The following is a 17,842-nucleotide window of genomic DNA, read 5'->3' on the forward strand; positions in this document are numbered from 1 at the left end:
TTTTACAGTCTGATGACGAGCTGCGTGCCAACTTAGAGCGATGAGGTGTCCATTTAGTCTGGTGCATCCACCAGGGTCCGAGGGATAATCAGGTTGCCATTGGTGCCTTCATCTTGGCCTTCGAGGGTGACACATTAATCGAGAAGGTGAAGGTGATGGTTTACCGCTGTGATGTCAAGTCGTATATCCCTCCCCCGATGCGGTGCTTTAAGTGTCGGAAGTTCGGCCATATGTCTTCCCACTGTGCTTCCAGCCTCGTATGTCGAGATTGTGGTCGTCCATCCCATCTCAATACTCCATTTTCCCCGCCTCCCATCTGTGTCAGTTGCTGAGAGCACCATTCCCCTTGCTCGCCGGACTGTAGGATTCTATAGAAGGAAAGGAAAATATGCGCATGACAACATCTTACGCTTCCACTGTCACTACTGTTACTGCCCCATCCATTGCCCCAATTCCAGTCAGCTCTCAGAGCCGTAAGAATACACCTGCCCCCTTGCTCCTGCACCACCTATCTTGGGAGCAGCACCCCTCCAACCATCGCTGAAGAAGCCACAGGCAGCTGGTCGTAGAGCTTTGCGGTTCTCCTCTGTCCTGGAGACTGAATCAAAGAAGCCCTCCCAGTTAGAGCACCCTAAGGAACAGCGCGAGAAATTGAAACCGAAGACCCCTAAGAACGAGGAAATTGTGGTGGGACCCACACCACCGCTACCTACAAGCTCTGCGTTTGAGTATGAGGTGGAGATTTTGGTGTCTGCTGTGGACCTAAATCTCGCTGGACCCTCAGACACGATGGATGTCGCTCCCACAGGTACTCAGTCGGTGGCAGCAGGTGACCCAGTGGCGCAATCTGCCTCCTCGGTCCCTTCACGCCTTTTTCGGCCGCGGACAATGTCATTCTCCAGTGGAACTGTAGCAGTTTTTTCCACCACCTTGCTGAGCTCCGCCAACTTATCAGCCTTCACCCTTCCTTCTGTATTGCTCTCCAGGTTCCGGCGATGCGAACCCCCGCCCTCCGTGGCCATCGGGGTGGTTATAAGAATTGGGCAGCTTATGCGAGGATATCTGGCGGAGTCTGCGCCTACATCCTTGACTCTCTTTACAGCAAGTGTGTACCTCTTCAAACACCTTTAGGGGTTGTCGCTGTTCGGGTGTGGACGCCTCAGGCTGTTACTGTCTGCAGTATCTACCTTCCACTGGATGGTAATGCCCCGCAGCATGTATTGGCTGCACTGATAGCCCAACTGCCACCCCCTTTTCTATTACTGGGCAACTTTAATGCCCATAACCCTTTGTGAGGTGTATTGGTGGCAACAGGCTGAGGCACTGTTGTTGAGCAAGTCTTGGCACAGCTCAATCTTTCCCTCTTAAATAATGATGCCCCCACACATTTCAGTGTGGCGCATGGCACGTACTCAGCCATCGACCTTTCGGTCTGCAGCCCTAGCCTTCTACCATCTGTCCAATGGAGCATTCATGACAACTTGTGCGGTAGTGACCACTTTCTGATCTTTCTGTCACTGCCGTAACGTCACTCACCTGGGCGCCTCCCCAGATGGGATTTGAATAAGGCTGACTGGGACTCGTTCACCTCCATTGCCATTATTGAGCCTCTTTCTCATGACGCCATTGATATGGTGGTTTAAACGATCACCACCGGAATCGTTTCTGCAGCGGAATCTGCAATTCCTGTTCTTCCGGGTCCCCTTGGCAGAGGAATGTGCCGTGGTGGTCACCGGAGATTGCTCAGGCAATTAGAGATTGCAGGCGGGTCCTCCAACATTATAAGTGGCACCCGTCAGTGGAACACCTCATTACCTTTAAGCGGATCCGAGCCCGACGCCTTATTTGCCAATGGAAGCAGGAGTGCTGGGAATGGTATGTCTCCACTGTTGGCATCCATACCTCTCCATCACAGGTTTGGAGCAAGATTAGGCGACTCTATGGGTATCAGACACCCATCAGCGTGCCTGGGCTTTCCCTGAATGGAGCAGTCTGTACTGAATCCGACATGATTGCAGAACTCTTAGCAGAGCATAATGCTGAGAGTTCCACCTCTATGAATTACCCACTGGCCTTCCACTCCCTGATAGAGCAGTTGGAACATCGGAGCCTTTCAATCCATATGCGCCACCTCGAATCGTACAATGCTCCATTCAGTGAGTGGGAATTCCAAAGTGCCCAAGCCGCTTGCCCTGATATGGCTCCCAGGCCAGATCACATCCACTATCAGATGTTCAAACAACTCTTGGTGGACTGCCAGCGACACCTCCTCGACCTTTTCAACCGATCTGGGTTGAGGGTGAGTTCCCATCCCAGTGCTGGGAAAGCATTGTCATCCCCATGTTGAAACCTGGCAACAACCCACTGTAAGTGGACAGCTACTGCCCCATTAGCTTCACCAATGTTCCCTGGAAGTTGCTCGACCGCACAGTGAGCCAGAGGTTGAGTTGGCTACTTGAGTCTCGGGGCCTTCTGGCTCCGTCTCAGGATGGGTTCCATAAGGGCCGCTCTGCTACCGATAATGTGGTCTGCCTGGAGTCTGCCATCCGAACGGCATTTGCCTGCCATCAGCATCTGGTTGCCGTCTTTTTTGACATGCGGAAGGTGTAAGATACAACATGGTGACATCACATCCTCGCCATGCTTCATGGGTGGGGTGTTAGGGGCCTGCTCCTGATTTTTATTCAGAATTTTCCGTCCCTTCATTCCTTCCGCGTGCAAGTTGGTTCCTCCCATTGTTCCTCCCAAGTCCAGGAGTATGGGGTCCCACAAGGCTCTGTCTTGAGTGTCTGTCTCTTTTTAGTTGCTATCAATAGGCTAGCTGCAGCTCTGGGACCGTCCATATTGGCTTCTTTGTATACTGAAGACTTTTGCCTGTACTATAGCTCCCCTGCCATTGCGGTTGCTGAATGGTGGCTACAGAGCGCAGTCTTGGGCCATCGCGCACGGCTTCCAGTTCTCAGCCGCCAAGACCTGCGTTATACATTTCTGCTGGCGTTGCACTGTTCACCCTGAGCCATGGCTTTCTCTTGATGGCGAACCTCTTGCCGTGGTGGAGACACATTAGTTTTTGGGCTTGCTTTTTGGTACCCGGTTGACTTGGCTCCCTCATATTCGGCAGCTTAAACAAACATGCTGGCACCATCTCAAAGCTCTTCGTTGCTTGAGTCACACCAGCTGAAAGTTAGCCAGAGCAAGAGGGGTAGCCCCAGCGCATGGTCCAGGCCGACCGCGTGGCTGGGGATTCCATGTTGACGCTGTGTCGAGGACTGTGCTTTGTGTTGATGAAGGAGATTTGTATGCCGGAAGTGCCAAAGATGGCGGACTTTGTGAAACCATAATGGCAGACATTTCACAGCTCATGTAGAAATTAGTAAGAGCCAGAGCAATCATGATACCTTAAAAAGAAACATGTATATTACCATTATTTGCACAATGATTCTGATGGTGTAATCAGATTTTCAATATCTTTATTAGTTTAAAGTTTAGTATCTGGCTGTAAATTATACAAGTAACACCCAGCAACGAATTTCCAAAATCTAAACGGTTCATCTGATTTTGTCGATTGACATCTCTTTAGAAAGTGTAAACCTATGCAAGTTGCATAGTACATGAGTTATTGGAGGTCAAAGTGGCAGATTACTATTAATCACATCAGGCCATAAGTACTCCACAGTTACACGAAAAAACAGTAGCAGTATGCTTACAAATATATTTATTCGTCCATGTCTTTGTTTATATCTGGTATATACTATTCATGAAGAAATTGTTCGAATATTTACTGTGTTTTAGAATGCACAGAGACATTAGGCTACTGGCCTGCTTTTGTTTCTGTTCCTTTGATATATGTTTATTTGATTTGTATACGTATTTAGTGGAGAAATGGTGGGAGCGCTCTAGCCAATCACAGCACTCGTTAATGGGGAGACTGTATGGAAGTGGGGGAGGAGCATCAGGTTGCACTGGACATGAGGAGTGCTGGATGTGGAGGAGTGACGGGAGGTCACAGGAAATACTTGGAGAGTGCAGCAGTTTGCGGGAGATAGAAATATTTCGTAGTGCCGACTTGTGCACTTGAGAGATTTCCATGGCTTCTGCAGTGAAGACGTAGTATGCGTTAGGAAGTGAATATCTCGCGAGCTGTGTTGTTGTTCATAATTAATTACGTGAAGTAGGAATCTATTGTTTCCCTGTTGTTCAACGTATATTTTATGTAGTTGCTGGACCATCGACACCAATAAGTGTTTTGCAGTAATAAACGGCATTCTTAAAAGTACTCCTACTATCGAGCTCATCATTTAAAGTATTTAAAATAGTACCTGCAGATTTTATTTAATTACAATCTTTCATTTATAAATTTCTGTGTTACATTCAAAATTCGCAATTACCGAGTGATAGGAACCTTCGACCATTCGATTCATGTGTGTGTTCATGTTGTTTACTGAAGACTCAGCATATTTGGCTTGTAATGCGGCAGTTTCATATCCCAGCTCCTAGACAGTGAAACCAGCCAAAACTTTTAATATTTCAACTCTGAGTCTGAGGGTACGTAGCTGATGGCCACACCATCATTTTTATTTTTATTTTTGAAAGCCCGCACCTTCTACCAGCAATTAGCTCTTCTCTTTCATGAAACCAAATTAAAAAGATATTCATGTTCTAATATGAGACTTGCTATTGATAATCATAATTATGGCAGATAAAACTTATGAGTGAAAATAATCAATTTTTGATAATATCCCATCTGGTAAGTCTCCCCTGATCCGGGCTTCTGGGTGACTTTTACAAACTCTACCCCTTTTTTATACCTCACCAGTCCTTTTCCTTCACTCCTCTTCCTTCCACTTCAATCCTTGTGCCAGAAGAAGAAGCCACTTGCTCCAGAAGGTTGCAAACTGTAATACCTTTAATATGTGTGTTCTCCTGCCACCGCTTGGTAGGTAAGCAAAACTTGTAACACAATATTGGTTAAAACACTAAAGTTGACTGTCTTCATAAACAGAGAACCGTAGACATGAAATCTACAGTTTGTTGCCAACAAGGAAGTCATTTGGTTTAGGAATGTCTTGAGTGAGAAAGAGTGCGGATATTGCCATCGTGTTACAGAGCATCTTGAGGAGGAATGTTTACATCTGACATGTCATACCAAACTAAGACTGCACGCCTAGTACATATTAGTGTATTTCATGCAGAAAAAACAAGAAGTCATGAAAGCCATTATAGAGATGGCCATCCTCAAAAGTTATGTTTGTTTATATAAATGACTGTGAAATTAAATTGAAGCTATTGTAATACAACAGAATGAGCAGAAGGAAGGTTGCTACTAGAGTCATTACCGTCAGATCCCGATTATCATTAAGGCAGTGACTCGGCATACTTTCCCACCCTTCCAAACACCACGCACCCACAATACATGCAGCCGTGACCCAACACTCTGACAATGAAGATCTTTGTTAACATGCTAATGCTACATTACGTGATCAATAACACACATAGTGTGCTTTTTCTGCTTTGTCCCAAAGCTGACTTTTAGCAGGAATACAGTGCCCTCCTTGCAGAAATATGTTTAAAATCGATATCAAAGTTTGTGATAACATTAAAGAAAACGAAAGATGCAGGAAATGTTGTAACATGAAATCATTGATAATTGGAAAGCATTGTATTGAGCGGATATTTCTACTGTAATTCTAATAGTTTATCATTCAGCTGTTTCAAAATTTCAAATATTATCCACATAACTCGGGTATTATTACATTTGTTACAGGTTGTTGCTGTAGTGGTCCCAGAAGAAAATAAGACTGTACCAACATTAGCAGAGCTACGTGAGTGGGCAAAAGGACATATGGCACCTTATGCTATTCCTACCCAATTAAAAGTGATAGAACAGCTGCCACGCAATGCCATGGGCAAGGTCAATAAGAAAGATCTTATCAAGCAGCTGTTTCCTTCCAAAAGTACTGGAACAGCAGCGGCTGCTAAATAGGTAAGAACTGTACTTTAATTAATTATAAAGCAGGTTTTGTCTATCTTCCACATACACTAACACTAAATTTAGTGTCAACAGAAGGAAAATTTGTTGTGTGTATCGCCAAGTAGTAATTAATAATTCAAACCTGAGTGTGGCAACATTCACAGCCAGGATTGTGAAAATATCTTTAGTTCTGACAAAGGTTTCAAAGTTGACAAGTCGCCCTTAGTCTGTTGACAGTGGATTCCTGTAAAAATATGCCAGAGGTAGAGTAAACTTTCAGTCCTCATTACAATTCATTTTTAATAAGATTCTTATTCCCTTTTTTATGTTAGAGACAACCTTAAACAGGGGTTTTTCTTGAATAGGGGTTTTGTCAGAGTACATTTAAGGAGTGACCCTGAAGCATCATTCAAATGTGTTTGGCTTCTGCACAACTGCTACTCTATACAATGTGTGTTATGTCCAGATCCAGAGGCTGCAGATGTTTTTTGTTGTGTGGAGGTACAATCTTGACTTTTGTATTCCTCAGAAATTGTTTCCTAGGGATTTATGGGGCTCCGTCAGTAATAAGTACAAATTCCCATCCTTCTTGGGAGCTAAATGCTTGAGAAAAATCGCATAAAGATTTCTGACATTGTCCAGGCACTGCTGTATACTCGAATTAGCATGTGCCCCCCCCCCCCCCCCCCCCCAAACAGCTGGGACTTTTAAGTTTTTATATTATTTGTGGAGGCAGTTTTTTGCTTCCATCACTATTTCTTTACTTTTTGTACCTCCTTAACATACTCTTCCGTTAACGGAATATGATATTGCAGGAAGTAAATGATAGAAGACGCCAGTTTCATTGACGTTGAAAATGTCTCTGGGCTGATAATGCATCAGTCATGGCAGTGTAATGTTCTGCCAACAGTTTACACTTTCTGTGACCACAGCCACACTTTGCACTTTCACCACTTACGTTTTGAAATGACAGATTGACTTTTTTCAAAATTGTAAAATTGATAACTTTGACACAACTTTTTTCAAAATTGTAAAATTGATAACTTTGACACGTCAGTGAACAAGCTACACTTTCCACCCCTCATACACTCTGTGACTGTGATGGCAGATCGCATGACGTACATCGTATATTAAGGCCCCCATACACGATCACAAATTTTACTCTGTTTGCCAAATACCTGATTGTTTGTGGTGCTGATTGATGTATTTGTCAAACATAGTGTGTTAGACAGAAAACTTGAAGGAATGCCTGACATTGTTTTGTTTTGTTGTTTCACTGCATACGTTTAGTGGAAAATGGTTTTATTACCATTTATTTAACTGTTTTGTGAATCCACAGAATTATGCAGACTACTTTTTAAGGGTAAGAACAAAATAGCTCTGGCAATTACCAAAGTGGTAGATATATCACATCTTTCCCTGCCGTATATCATACAGGAAGAGATAAAGAAGAAAATCAGTATTCCACGTACAACGTACAAGCGGGAGTGCAGTTCTCCAGTTCTTCCATGGATGCTGTAATCCGTATAACCAGCAAGAAATAAACCAACAACTAGATTTTCCTTTCTTGATTTATTCAGAAGGCTGTGACTGTGAGATTGAAATCCGTCGATTGGAACCTTGCTCTGAAGTCTATGTTCCCTCATAATAATCAGTTACTCTTGGAATAATTACAAAAAAATGCATTTCTCACAAACAAGACATTTATTAAACAGATAGTGAGATTTAACCTAGCCTTTATAATAGTCTGATTATATGCTTGCTACTCAAAAACTGATCAATGACCACCCTTGCTTCTTCAGAGATCCCATTCATCCCAGAGAAGCTCTTCATTCATGGAAAGCCCAATACCACAGAAGTTCCCACAGGAGGAACTCCATGGCACAGCAGTCGATGCAACAGACTTAAAGACATATAATTCCAGTGACGTAAGCACGTTGGGTGGAAGTTTCACGTCGCCGCGCAACATCCTTGAACCACTACGAACATTCAAAACACACAAACAAAATGCAGAATAGTATTCAGTACCTAACTAATTTCTTTTAACAAATCCTGCATGTCACTGAGAACAATTACTCAGTTATTTTAAAATATCAGTAGTACAGATGTTCTACCTGTCCATTTCAAAATTATAAAATAATGCCCTACCATTACATCTGCTGCCTCCTATAATTGAGTAATCGTGTCAGTGTTCATTATACTTTTACTTTCTCAAACCCCCTTACAACAGCAAAATCATAAGTTGTTTCTTATTCTACACTGAGTCTTAATAATACAATATATATTCTGAAAGTGCTACATATACCTTATACAAATTGTTCTTCATCATCGCTTTGCCCTGACTAACACTAATAACCTCCCTGTACTAGTAGGTTGCGTCTGCTTCATCTGAGCTATGATATCCTTATTCTTATATGGTCCCTTGTGCTTTTGTAGCCAAAACTTAGCTTCTAATCAAAATATTATCCACCTCTACAGCTAACAAATACTCAAAACATCACTCTTTGAGTACAGAAGCTACTCAGCTGTTATTACTCCATATTGTGAAACTGCTTGTTATCCTGCCTCAGACACTTCACTAGTCACACAGCTACAATGTATAGAGTTGTGTCAGTTTAAATAACTATGGATACGTAAGATCCAGTGGTTCATCATTATCAGATAATAGTACTTTAGCTCTAGGTAATTCACAGTTTACAAAATGCTTCATCTAACTGCAACTGTCATCAAGGAGGATTCAGAAGACGGTAGTCTCTGATACAAACATTGTGACACTACTACTGACATATTTCACTCATTGTTTTTTAGCAGAAAGTGTCAGCTTAACATGTCTCCAAAAATTTGTCCAAACATACACAAGCGCAGCCATTGCATTTCTTTGTAGTGCATTAATTACATTGTTTCACAGCAAATATTTTTGAATGGCAGAACCCATTCTCTCGCAGCTACAGTACCAACAATACAGTCTGCCAAGTTGTGATTGTTGATTTTCAGTTTGGTTGAGCGCAGTGTCTAGCACGTTCATAGTGTGCATGCGTGGAAGTTTTTTTTGCATGTTCTTCAATGACTCTGTCATGGATGTCTTCTTCTGTGAAGACTGGCCCAATTCAAAGGCGGTTATCCGGTGCCCAGAGAAACCACTAGAACAGGAAGTGTGGCCAAACATGAGCCGCCGCCAGAGTCACCTCTTGGACAGCAGCCCCATCTCCCTTACCATTCAGTCAACATGCCCATCCATAAAAACTCAGCACTTGTGTTTCATTTTCCAAACTGCATTAACTAAATGTACGTTAGTAGTTGGCAGTCATCATTCATGGGTCCTAAGTACCCTGTTTTTCACGTCAGCTTTAATAAAGTGATACATTGTTACTTACAGTACCCACAGAAAAACATAAACTACTAATATTTATGCAAGGGAACATAAGTAATATTTTGCTGTACATCCTCACAAATATGGTTTTAGTTTCTTAACTGTGAAGAAAGCGTACTCTCTCACCAGCAGCAATTGTTTGTATTCTAGATAATATCATGTCAGAATACTTTTCTCTCTAACTAGCTCTGTCTGTCAAGGTAGTTAGTGTTTGTCACACCCCTGCATCTACTTCTCCTATATCGGTCGATAGTCCGCTTAAAGCTGGATTATGGGAGCTTCGTATACTCCTCTGCATGGCCGTCCATCTTACGCCGCCTCAACCCTATACAACATCGGGGTTTACGTCTTGCGATCAGTGTGTTCTATACTAGTCCTGTCGAGAGTCTTCATGCTGAAGGAGGTGAATTGCCACTAACCTACCGGCGCGATATACTGCTTTGTCGGTATGCCTGTTGGCTATTGTCAATGCCCGACCACCCGTGTTATCGTTCCTTTTTTGACGACTCCCCCGACCGTCAATACAGGTTGTATGTCTCTGCCCTGCTACTCCCTGGAGTTCGCTTTCGTCGCCTCCTTCAGCACCTTGATTTTTCACTCCCTGCAACCTTTCAAGTGGGCGAGAGCCAAACGCCACCTTGGCTCCAGGCTCAGGTTCGCGTTCACCTTGACCTCAGCTCGCTCCCAAAGGAGGTTACCTCAGCTTCGGTATACCGCTCGCGGTTTGTCGAACTTCGTTCGAAGTTCATCAATAAGATCATCATTTATACAAATGGCTCTAAGACTACTGACGGTGTCGGGTGTTCTTTTATTGTCGGGACACACAGTTTCAAATACCGGCTCCATGGCCACTGTTCGGTCTTCACAGCTGAGCTATTTGCCCTCTACCAGGCTGTTCTTTACATCTGCCACCACTGACATTCTGCTTATGTCATCTGCTCTGATTCCCTGAGCACCATCCAGAGCCTCAGTGATCTGTATCCGGTTCACCCTTTTGTGCACCGGATCAACGCTCTCTTCAGCAGCTGGCAGGCGACGGTTTTCCGGTTACCTTTATGTGGGTTCCTGGCCATGTCGGTATCCCTGGGAACGAAGCTGCAGATGCCGTGGCCAAGGCTGCGGTCCTCCAGCCTCGGACAGCTTTTTGTTGTGTCCCTTCATCAGATTGTAGAAGGGTCATTTGTTAGCGCATTTTATCGCTGTGGCATGTCGATTGGGCTGTACTTACGGACAACAAGCTTCGGGCCTTGAAACCTCTTCCCACGGCTTGGATGACCTCTTCACGCCCTTCTCGGCAGGAGGAGGTCGTTTTGGCCCGGTTACGAATTGAACACTGCCGGTTCAGCCATCGCCATCTGCTGACAGCTCCGCCAGTGCTGTTCTGCCCATGTGGGCAATTGCTGACAGTACACCACATTTTAACGTCCTGTCCGAATTTTGATACACTGCTCGTTGATCTTGGCCTGCCATGTACTCTGGATGCCATTTTAGCGGATGACGCAGGAGCAGCTGCTCGCATTCTTCGTTTTATCCACTTGACAAACCTGTCTAAGGACATTTGATTATGCTGTTTTTTAATCCTACGCCTGTCAATATGTCTTTTATAGTGTTGTCCCTTTTAGTTGCTGTTTTAACCTTGTGCCTCGTGGTGCAATTATAACTTAGTCTGGGTGCTAATGACCATTGTAGTTGTGGGGGGAAAAGAAAAACACACACACACACACACACACACACACACACACACACACACACACACACACACACACACACGCACCTGCATTCCTTGGAATCTGTGTGAGTAAATTTACCCATACATTTTTCTCTTCCTTCCTGAGCATTAACTTGATTCGAGCACAAATTGCTGATGTTTGTTGAAGGTTAGTCGTAATCTCTTGAAATGATTCACATAATTGATCCACATCATTTGCTTGTTATGACAGTACACCCTTAAGAAATTATTTAACTCCCTGAACATCTGTTCAACAAGGTTTGCTTCTGCATTGTACTTTGGTGTACAATAGCTAGTGAAATGTGTGACACTATCAGGGAGCAAAGCAAGTGGCTTTCCTACTTTTGGGATATAATTGTCCACTAGCTTCTTTGTTATATGCGAACTTGTAACATTTTCTGTGGAATACAGTCTTAGATATTTTGTTAACAAATTTTAAAAAAAGGTACTTAGCATATGAACATGCTCTGGGAATTAGGTCACAAGACATCCATTGGTACTGTCTGCAACGGTTGACAGCACCTTTTCGATGGTTTTGTCTTTTGGCAAATGTGCAGGTTCTCAGTAATTTTTGCATTTTCCTATGCATGTACAGAAAATGACAATCAGTCCCGATTTTGCTGGCACATTTTATATCATCAAAGTGTTCCCACACACAGTGAGTATACCAGATCAGTTTTTTTTTTTCCTCCTCCTCAATCTGTAGGGATGCAAACGCACCACTGATCGGATTCTGGATTATGTCAGTAGAGTAAAACTACATTTTTTATTGTATAATGCTTGGTAAGTATTTAATTCTGGTTTTACAGCAGTTATTGTTTTACATGGTCCCACTGGGATCTGCATTTTTTAGCCTTGCCATATTTCTGCATAAATCTAAGTAATATTTCCTATGAACTTCATCCATCATTAGTAATACCCTAAAATATGAAGACTGCTTCTGCATATTGTAGTTTTCATGCAAACATTAAGGCCCCGGCATTGGCCATTATATTGTCCTTACTATACTCCTGGAGTATTAGAGACCATCTAGTTAGGCATGCATGCAATAATTTGCAATTTAGTAGGAAGCATAGTGCCTGGTGATCTCAGTAAACTTTTGTTTGGGCTACAGCTAGGTAATCATGGAGCTTTCTAAATAATCACATAACTGCGAGCGTCTCTAACTTAGTGGTTGATTATAATAGAAGGAAACATTCCACGTGGGAAAAAATATATCTAAAAACAAAGATGATGTGACTTACCAAACGAAAGCGCTGGCATGTCGATAGACACACAAACACAAAAATAAACAGTCTGCTTGTGTCTGTATATGTGTGGATGGATATGTGTGTGTGTGCGAGTGTATACCCGTCCTTTTTTCCCCCTAAGGTAAGTCTTTCCGCTCCCGGGATTGGAATGACTCCTTACCCTCTCCCTTAAAACCCAAATCCTTTCGTCTTTCCCTCTCCTTCCCTCTTTCCTGACAAGGCAACCGTTGGTTGCGAAAGCTAGAATTTTGTGTGTATGTTTGTGTTTGTTTGTGTGTCTATCGACCTGCCAGCGCTTTCGTTCGGTAAGTCACATCATCTTTGTTTTTAGATATATTAGTGGTTGATTATTCAGTCTCACAGATAGATAGGATCTGATCCATGAAAGCGGTAATACAGAATGTAGGAACTCTATGTACACCCCTGACTTGGAAGAGACAAGCCCACAAGTGGCACATAAAGCATCAGTCAACAATAATAAAAAAAGAAACAACTTACATGTCTGTGTGTCTTGGAGCTAACAGATGCTTGTTCGATGTTTTCAAATGCCATTTGGCAATCATATGACCAATGCCACTGTACTTTTTTTCTCAATAAGTTTAAAAGTTTTCTGAATTTAGCTAATGGTAGTATGATCCGAGACCAATGAAGCCTTTCAATTGCTTCCTTGTATGAGGGGTGAGGCTGTTGCACCTAGTTTTGCACTGTCAGACAATATACTATTGGATGTAATTAGATAATCCAGAAACTTAATTTGCTCCTGTCTGAACTTTCATTTCTGCAGGTTGATAGTTACTCTAGCCTGCTAGAATTTAACATTTTCGCTGTCTGAGCAATTTGATCTGATTGCATTTGTGTTGCTATTAGCAAATCATCCACAAACTGTCACCTAGTCTAGGATCTCAGGTTCTAGGGCAGAGTCAATTGCTGCTATGAATGCACATGAATTCACATAAAGACAAAAAAGCAATGTGTTAAATTGGTCTCTTTCTCTGCATGTATAAACAATGTACAGCTACCGCATGGAACTCATCTATGTTATTTGGTCTCACAATAATCAATATCAGGCACAATAACCAGATTAATAACTCTTGCATCTAATCTAACATGTCCACCAGGTCTCCCTGTCGCAAGAAGCAAGCTAAGTATGGACTGTCTTAGGGTTCTGTTGTGTACAGTTCAAGCACTTTCTTAATCTCTGTGTACAGCACATCTTTTCGACCATGGAACGGAATATAAACTGTGTCAGAATGCTTTGTTTGGCACGACATTTAGGCAGTGCTGATAGAGGGATTGCTCCAGACTTCTCCTCAAACACATACGTGTACCTAAGTAACATCTCCAACAGCTAAGAGCACTGGTTTCCAGTTAAAGAGATTGACTGTGTAACTTTTGATTCAGTCTGCTCTTTTGTGCAAGGAACGGCAGTAGCTTCAAGCTGTTATCTATGTATTTTGTGTGTCTCATTACTGATCCACTTTACCCTGATATCCTGGCAGTGTTTCCAATGGGCATCGTTAAGTAAATTCTCTAAAATCTGAATGCTATCTAACATAAATAGTACTTTCCTAAAGGGAAGTTGAGCTTTCCATTCTTTTATGTAAGGAACTTGGTGCTGATAATGTAGTATATAGTAAGACTGTCCACCAATAGGAATGTGCATCCTACTGTTGCATTACCTAGCATAACATTGAGGTTGGTCTGTACTTTCAGATTCTTAGTTCTGGTACTAACTGCTCCCAGAAGATATCTCATTGGTAAAGATGGAACTGTTATTTGTCCACAGATTCTTTTGTGTAAGTTGGCAGACATCACATACACAGCCTAGCCTGTGTCTGATGTTATTGGAACAGTTAAATTCGTTATCCACATGTTGGTTGCAGATTGGTCAAATACACTGAACTCGCGTTCAGGAGGGCGACGGTTCCAACCCGCGTCCAGCCATTCTGATAGAGGTTTTCTGTTATTTCCCTAAATCACTTCAGGAAAATGCCAGGATGGTTCCTTTGAAAGGGCACAACAGACTTCCTTCCCCATTCTTCCCTTATCCAATGAGACTGATGACTTTACTATTTGATCCTCTCCCCCAAATCAACTAACCAACTGGTCGAACAGTCAGTACTACTGTTGTTGTTATCAGTGTATAGCTCCTGCATAATGTTTGCACCATTGTTATAATAAAGAAAACTAATCCATCCATCACAGACTCCTACTCCAGGCCACAACTGACATGTCGGAGCTAGAAGTGGTCATGTCCAGTTTTCCTGTTAGTTGTTTGCTGGACAACTATTTTTTGTTGTTGTAACCATTGTTACATTGCTCACACTAAGCATTCTGTTTATGCTCGTGTCGGGCCACATGCTAGCCTCCCAGTGTGTTATGCCTGCGACTGTTGCCAGTGATAGCAACAGCCAGTTAATTTACTGATTTACCTGCCCTAGCCTTAGTATCCTTAGGTGTTAGATCTGTGGATCCGAGAACCAACATAAATTCCTCTAAGTTTTCCATGAATACATGGATCAACTTCTCTTGAACATCATAGGTAGTTTTGTCTTTATGATTCGCAGAATATCACGATGTCACATTGACCCATCTCAGTGTCTTGTCTTATTAATATACTTCTCAAAGCAACGTCTTAGGCTACCCTACCAGGAGTTGAATGGTTCCAGGGTGAGCACTTCGTTCCTGAGTTGTTCTGTATGTCATTTGACCAATAATTGGAAAGAAGTGATCATTCAAATTCGTCTTAAGTAGAACAGTACTCTGCTACCTCCATAGTCCAGAGTCTAGCATCACTGTTTTGTTAGTATCCATAGACAAAACCTATTTTGTGGATATCATTTCACAAACGAGGCTCATCTCAGCAACATGTTGTATTAATGTACTACTGCATTTGAAGACACAGATTTTGTTCTCATGAAATATTGTCTTCTACAGATTTTAATCATTTTCTTGATGTGGAGAAAAAAGAAGAAAGGTTATCTTAGTAGAAAAAAGAAGCAAGATTCACTTAGTAGAAGAGAAATTTAACACTAGAGGACAATATAAAGAAGTCATGAGAAGTTGTTGTAATCACTTGGAAGTTAGAAGAAAAGAAAGCAGTGTTATGAAGGACTACTTTATCTCGTTATGTAAGAAAGAAGCACAACATTAAACAAAACACATGAGAAAGAAAGTAATTGTTTATGAAATAAATAAACGAAGTAAAAAAAGTGGAGTAGTTATTATAAATTTGGAAAAAAATTATAAAGTGAGATTTGGTAATGTAGAAAGATGAAACTAATCTTTTGCCAAAAGACTGCTAAATATAAGAAAAAGAGATAACAAGTTGAATCATAAATTGAAAGCTATTATAAAAGGAGGAGGAATTGTCTAGCAACAGGATAAAAAAGAAAAAAAGTGTATCATCATTGTAGGAAAAGATAGATTGCTGCTTACCATAAAGATTAAAGGGTAAGTTGCAGACAGGCGCAATTAAGTCACTTATACATAAAGCTTTCAGGCACAGCCTTCATCAGAAAAAGAGAAACACACACCATTCATCCACACAAGTAATCACACCTCACGCACACATGACTGCCAACTCTGGCAGCTCAGGCCAGAACGCACCTATCATGTGGGATGGAAACAGCAATTTGGAGAGATAGGGAAGGAGAAGGGATAGTAGTGTACGGACGGGGAGGGGGGGGGGGGGGGGGAAGGAGCACTGTCTGGCGGAGTGTGCAAGGACTAGAATGCCGACAAACACACTGTAAGGAAGTTGTGAGCCAGGGAGGTGGGGAAAATGGAACGAAAAAGAGAGGAGTGGGAAAAGGTGGGCAGGTGCATTGGCAGAGGGCAGAAAACAAAGAGGATAGGAGAAGATAGAGGTGGTGATAGGCCAGAGGGGGTGTAAACTGTTGGGTGGAGAATGTGGGACAGTGTGTTATCATTGGTTGAGGCCAGGATAATTATGAGAGTGGGGAATGTGTTGTAAGGATACAGGAATGGAGAATGTGTTGTAAGGATTATTCCCATCTTCACAGTTCAGAAAAGGTGGTGGTGAAGAGATACAGGAATGGAGAATGTGTTGTAAGGATTATTCCCATCTGCACAGTTCAGAAAAGCTGGTGGTGAAGAGGAGGATCCAGATGGCACAGGTAGCGAAGCAAATGTTGAAATCAAACTTATATTCAGCTGTATGTTGTGCCACAGATTACTTTGCTCTTGGCTGCAGTTTGATGATGGCCTGTCAGACTTGTATACAGCTGGTTGGTAATCATGCCAGTGTAAAATGCTGTGCAGTGCTTGCAACAGAGCTGGTAAATGATGTGGCTGCTTTCACAGGTGGCCCTTCCCCTGATGGGATAGGATAAACCTGGACAGAACTGGACTAGGAAGTGCTGGGTGTGTGATTTGGACAGGTCTTGCATGTGGGTCTTTCACAATTATATTCTCCTTGTGGCAAGGGGTTGGGAGTGGTAGTGGCATAGGAATGGACTAGGATGTTGTGGAAATTGGGTAGTTGATGGAATACCACTTTAGGAGGGTTGGGAAGCATTTCAGGTAGGATGTCCCTCATTTTAGGGCAAGATGATAGGTAATCAACGCCCTGGCGAAGGTTGTGGTTCAGTTGTTCCACTCTGGGGTGGTACTGGTTGGCAAAGGGAGCACTTCTTTGTGGCTGTTTCTTGGGAGTGGTGGGAGGATTGGCAGTGGGGAAATGGCATAGGAGATCTGTTTGGGGACTAGGTCTGGGGGATAGTATCTGTCTGTGAAAGTCTTGGTGACATCCTCAGCATACTGGGCATGGGAGTTCTTGTCACTGCATATAAGCATACTGTCCCCATACCCTCCACCTGACAGTTTCCACCCTGTCTGCCCTATCACCTCCTCCCCATTCTCATCTCCCACCCTCTTTATTTGCTGCACTTAACCAATGCACCTGCCCATCTTTTCCCACTCCTCTCCTTCTTCTCGCTGCTTTCCCCATCTTGGCCCACAACCTCCTGACACTGCACCTTCTGGCATTCTGGTCTGTGCAAACTCTCCTGGACAACGCTCCTTCCTCCCCCACCTGTACACTGCTATCCCTTTGCTTTCTCCGCCCCCTGTAGATTGCTGCTTCCATCCCACATGATAGGTGCATTCTGGCCTGAGCTGCTAGAGTTGGCAGTTGTGTGTGCGAGGTGTGCTTGCTTATGTCGATGAATGGTGCGTGTTTCTCTTTTTCTGATGCAGGCTGTGTCCAAAAGCTTTAAGTCCAAGTGTTCTGTCAACTTGTCCTGTCTACAACTTCACGTGTAATGTTTATGATAAGTAGCAATCGGTCTTTACGTACATTGTTGATATTTGTACCTGGAGTTTCCATTGTTTGAAAAAAATGTATCTTAGAAAAAGAGTGGGAGAGAGTGTGTCATGGTAGAAATAGGGAGTGATATCTGAATATGACACAGCATCAAAAGATTTAGGTTCCAATAAGACCTGGCAATTTTTTCATGGTACCAGGTGTCACTTTGAGATATTTGAATGTAATGTTTTGC

The 17,842-nt window shown here is 42.8% G+C and overlaps 1 protein-coding gene across 1 annotated transcript in view; it reads left to right on the top strand.

Moving 5' to 3' along the window:
* Positions 1-17,842, top strand: part of LOC126452529 (malonate--CoA ligase ACSF3, mitochondrial-like) — a 105,420-nt gene that overhangs the window by 82,246 nt on the left and 5,332 nt on the right. Inside the window, exon 10 of the mRNA XM_050091086.1 lies at positions 5,765-5,983. Coding sequence (XP_049947043.1) covers positions 5,765-5,983 — 219 coding nt within the window. The remainder of the gene's footprint in view (positions 1-5,764; positions 5,984-17,842) is intronic.

Source organism: Schistocerca serialis, unplaced genomic scaffold (genome assembly GCF_023864345.2).
Source record: "Schistocerca serialis cubense isolate TAMUIC-IGC-003099 unplaced genomic scaffold, iqSchSeri2.2 HiC_scaffold_897, whole genome shotgun sequence".
NCBI classification, from domain to species: Eukaryota; Metazoa; Arthropoda; class Insecta; order Orthoptera; family Acrididae; genus Schistocerca; species Schistocerca serialis.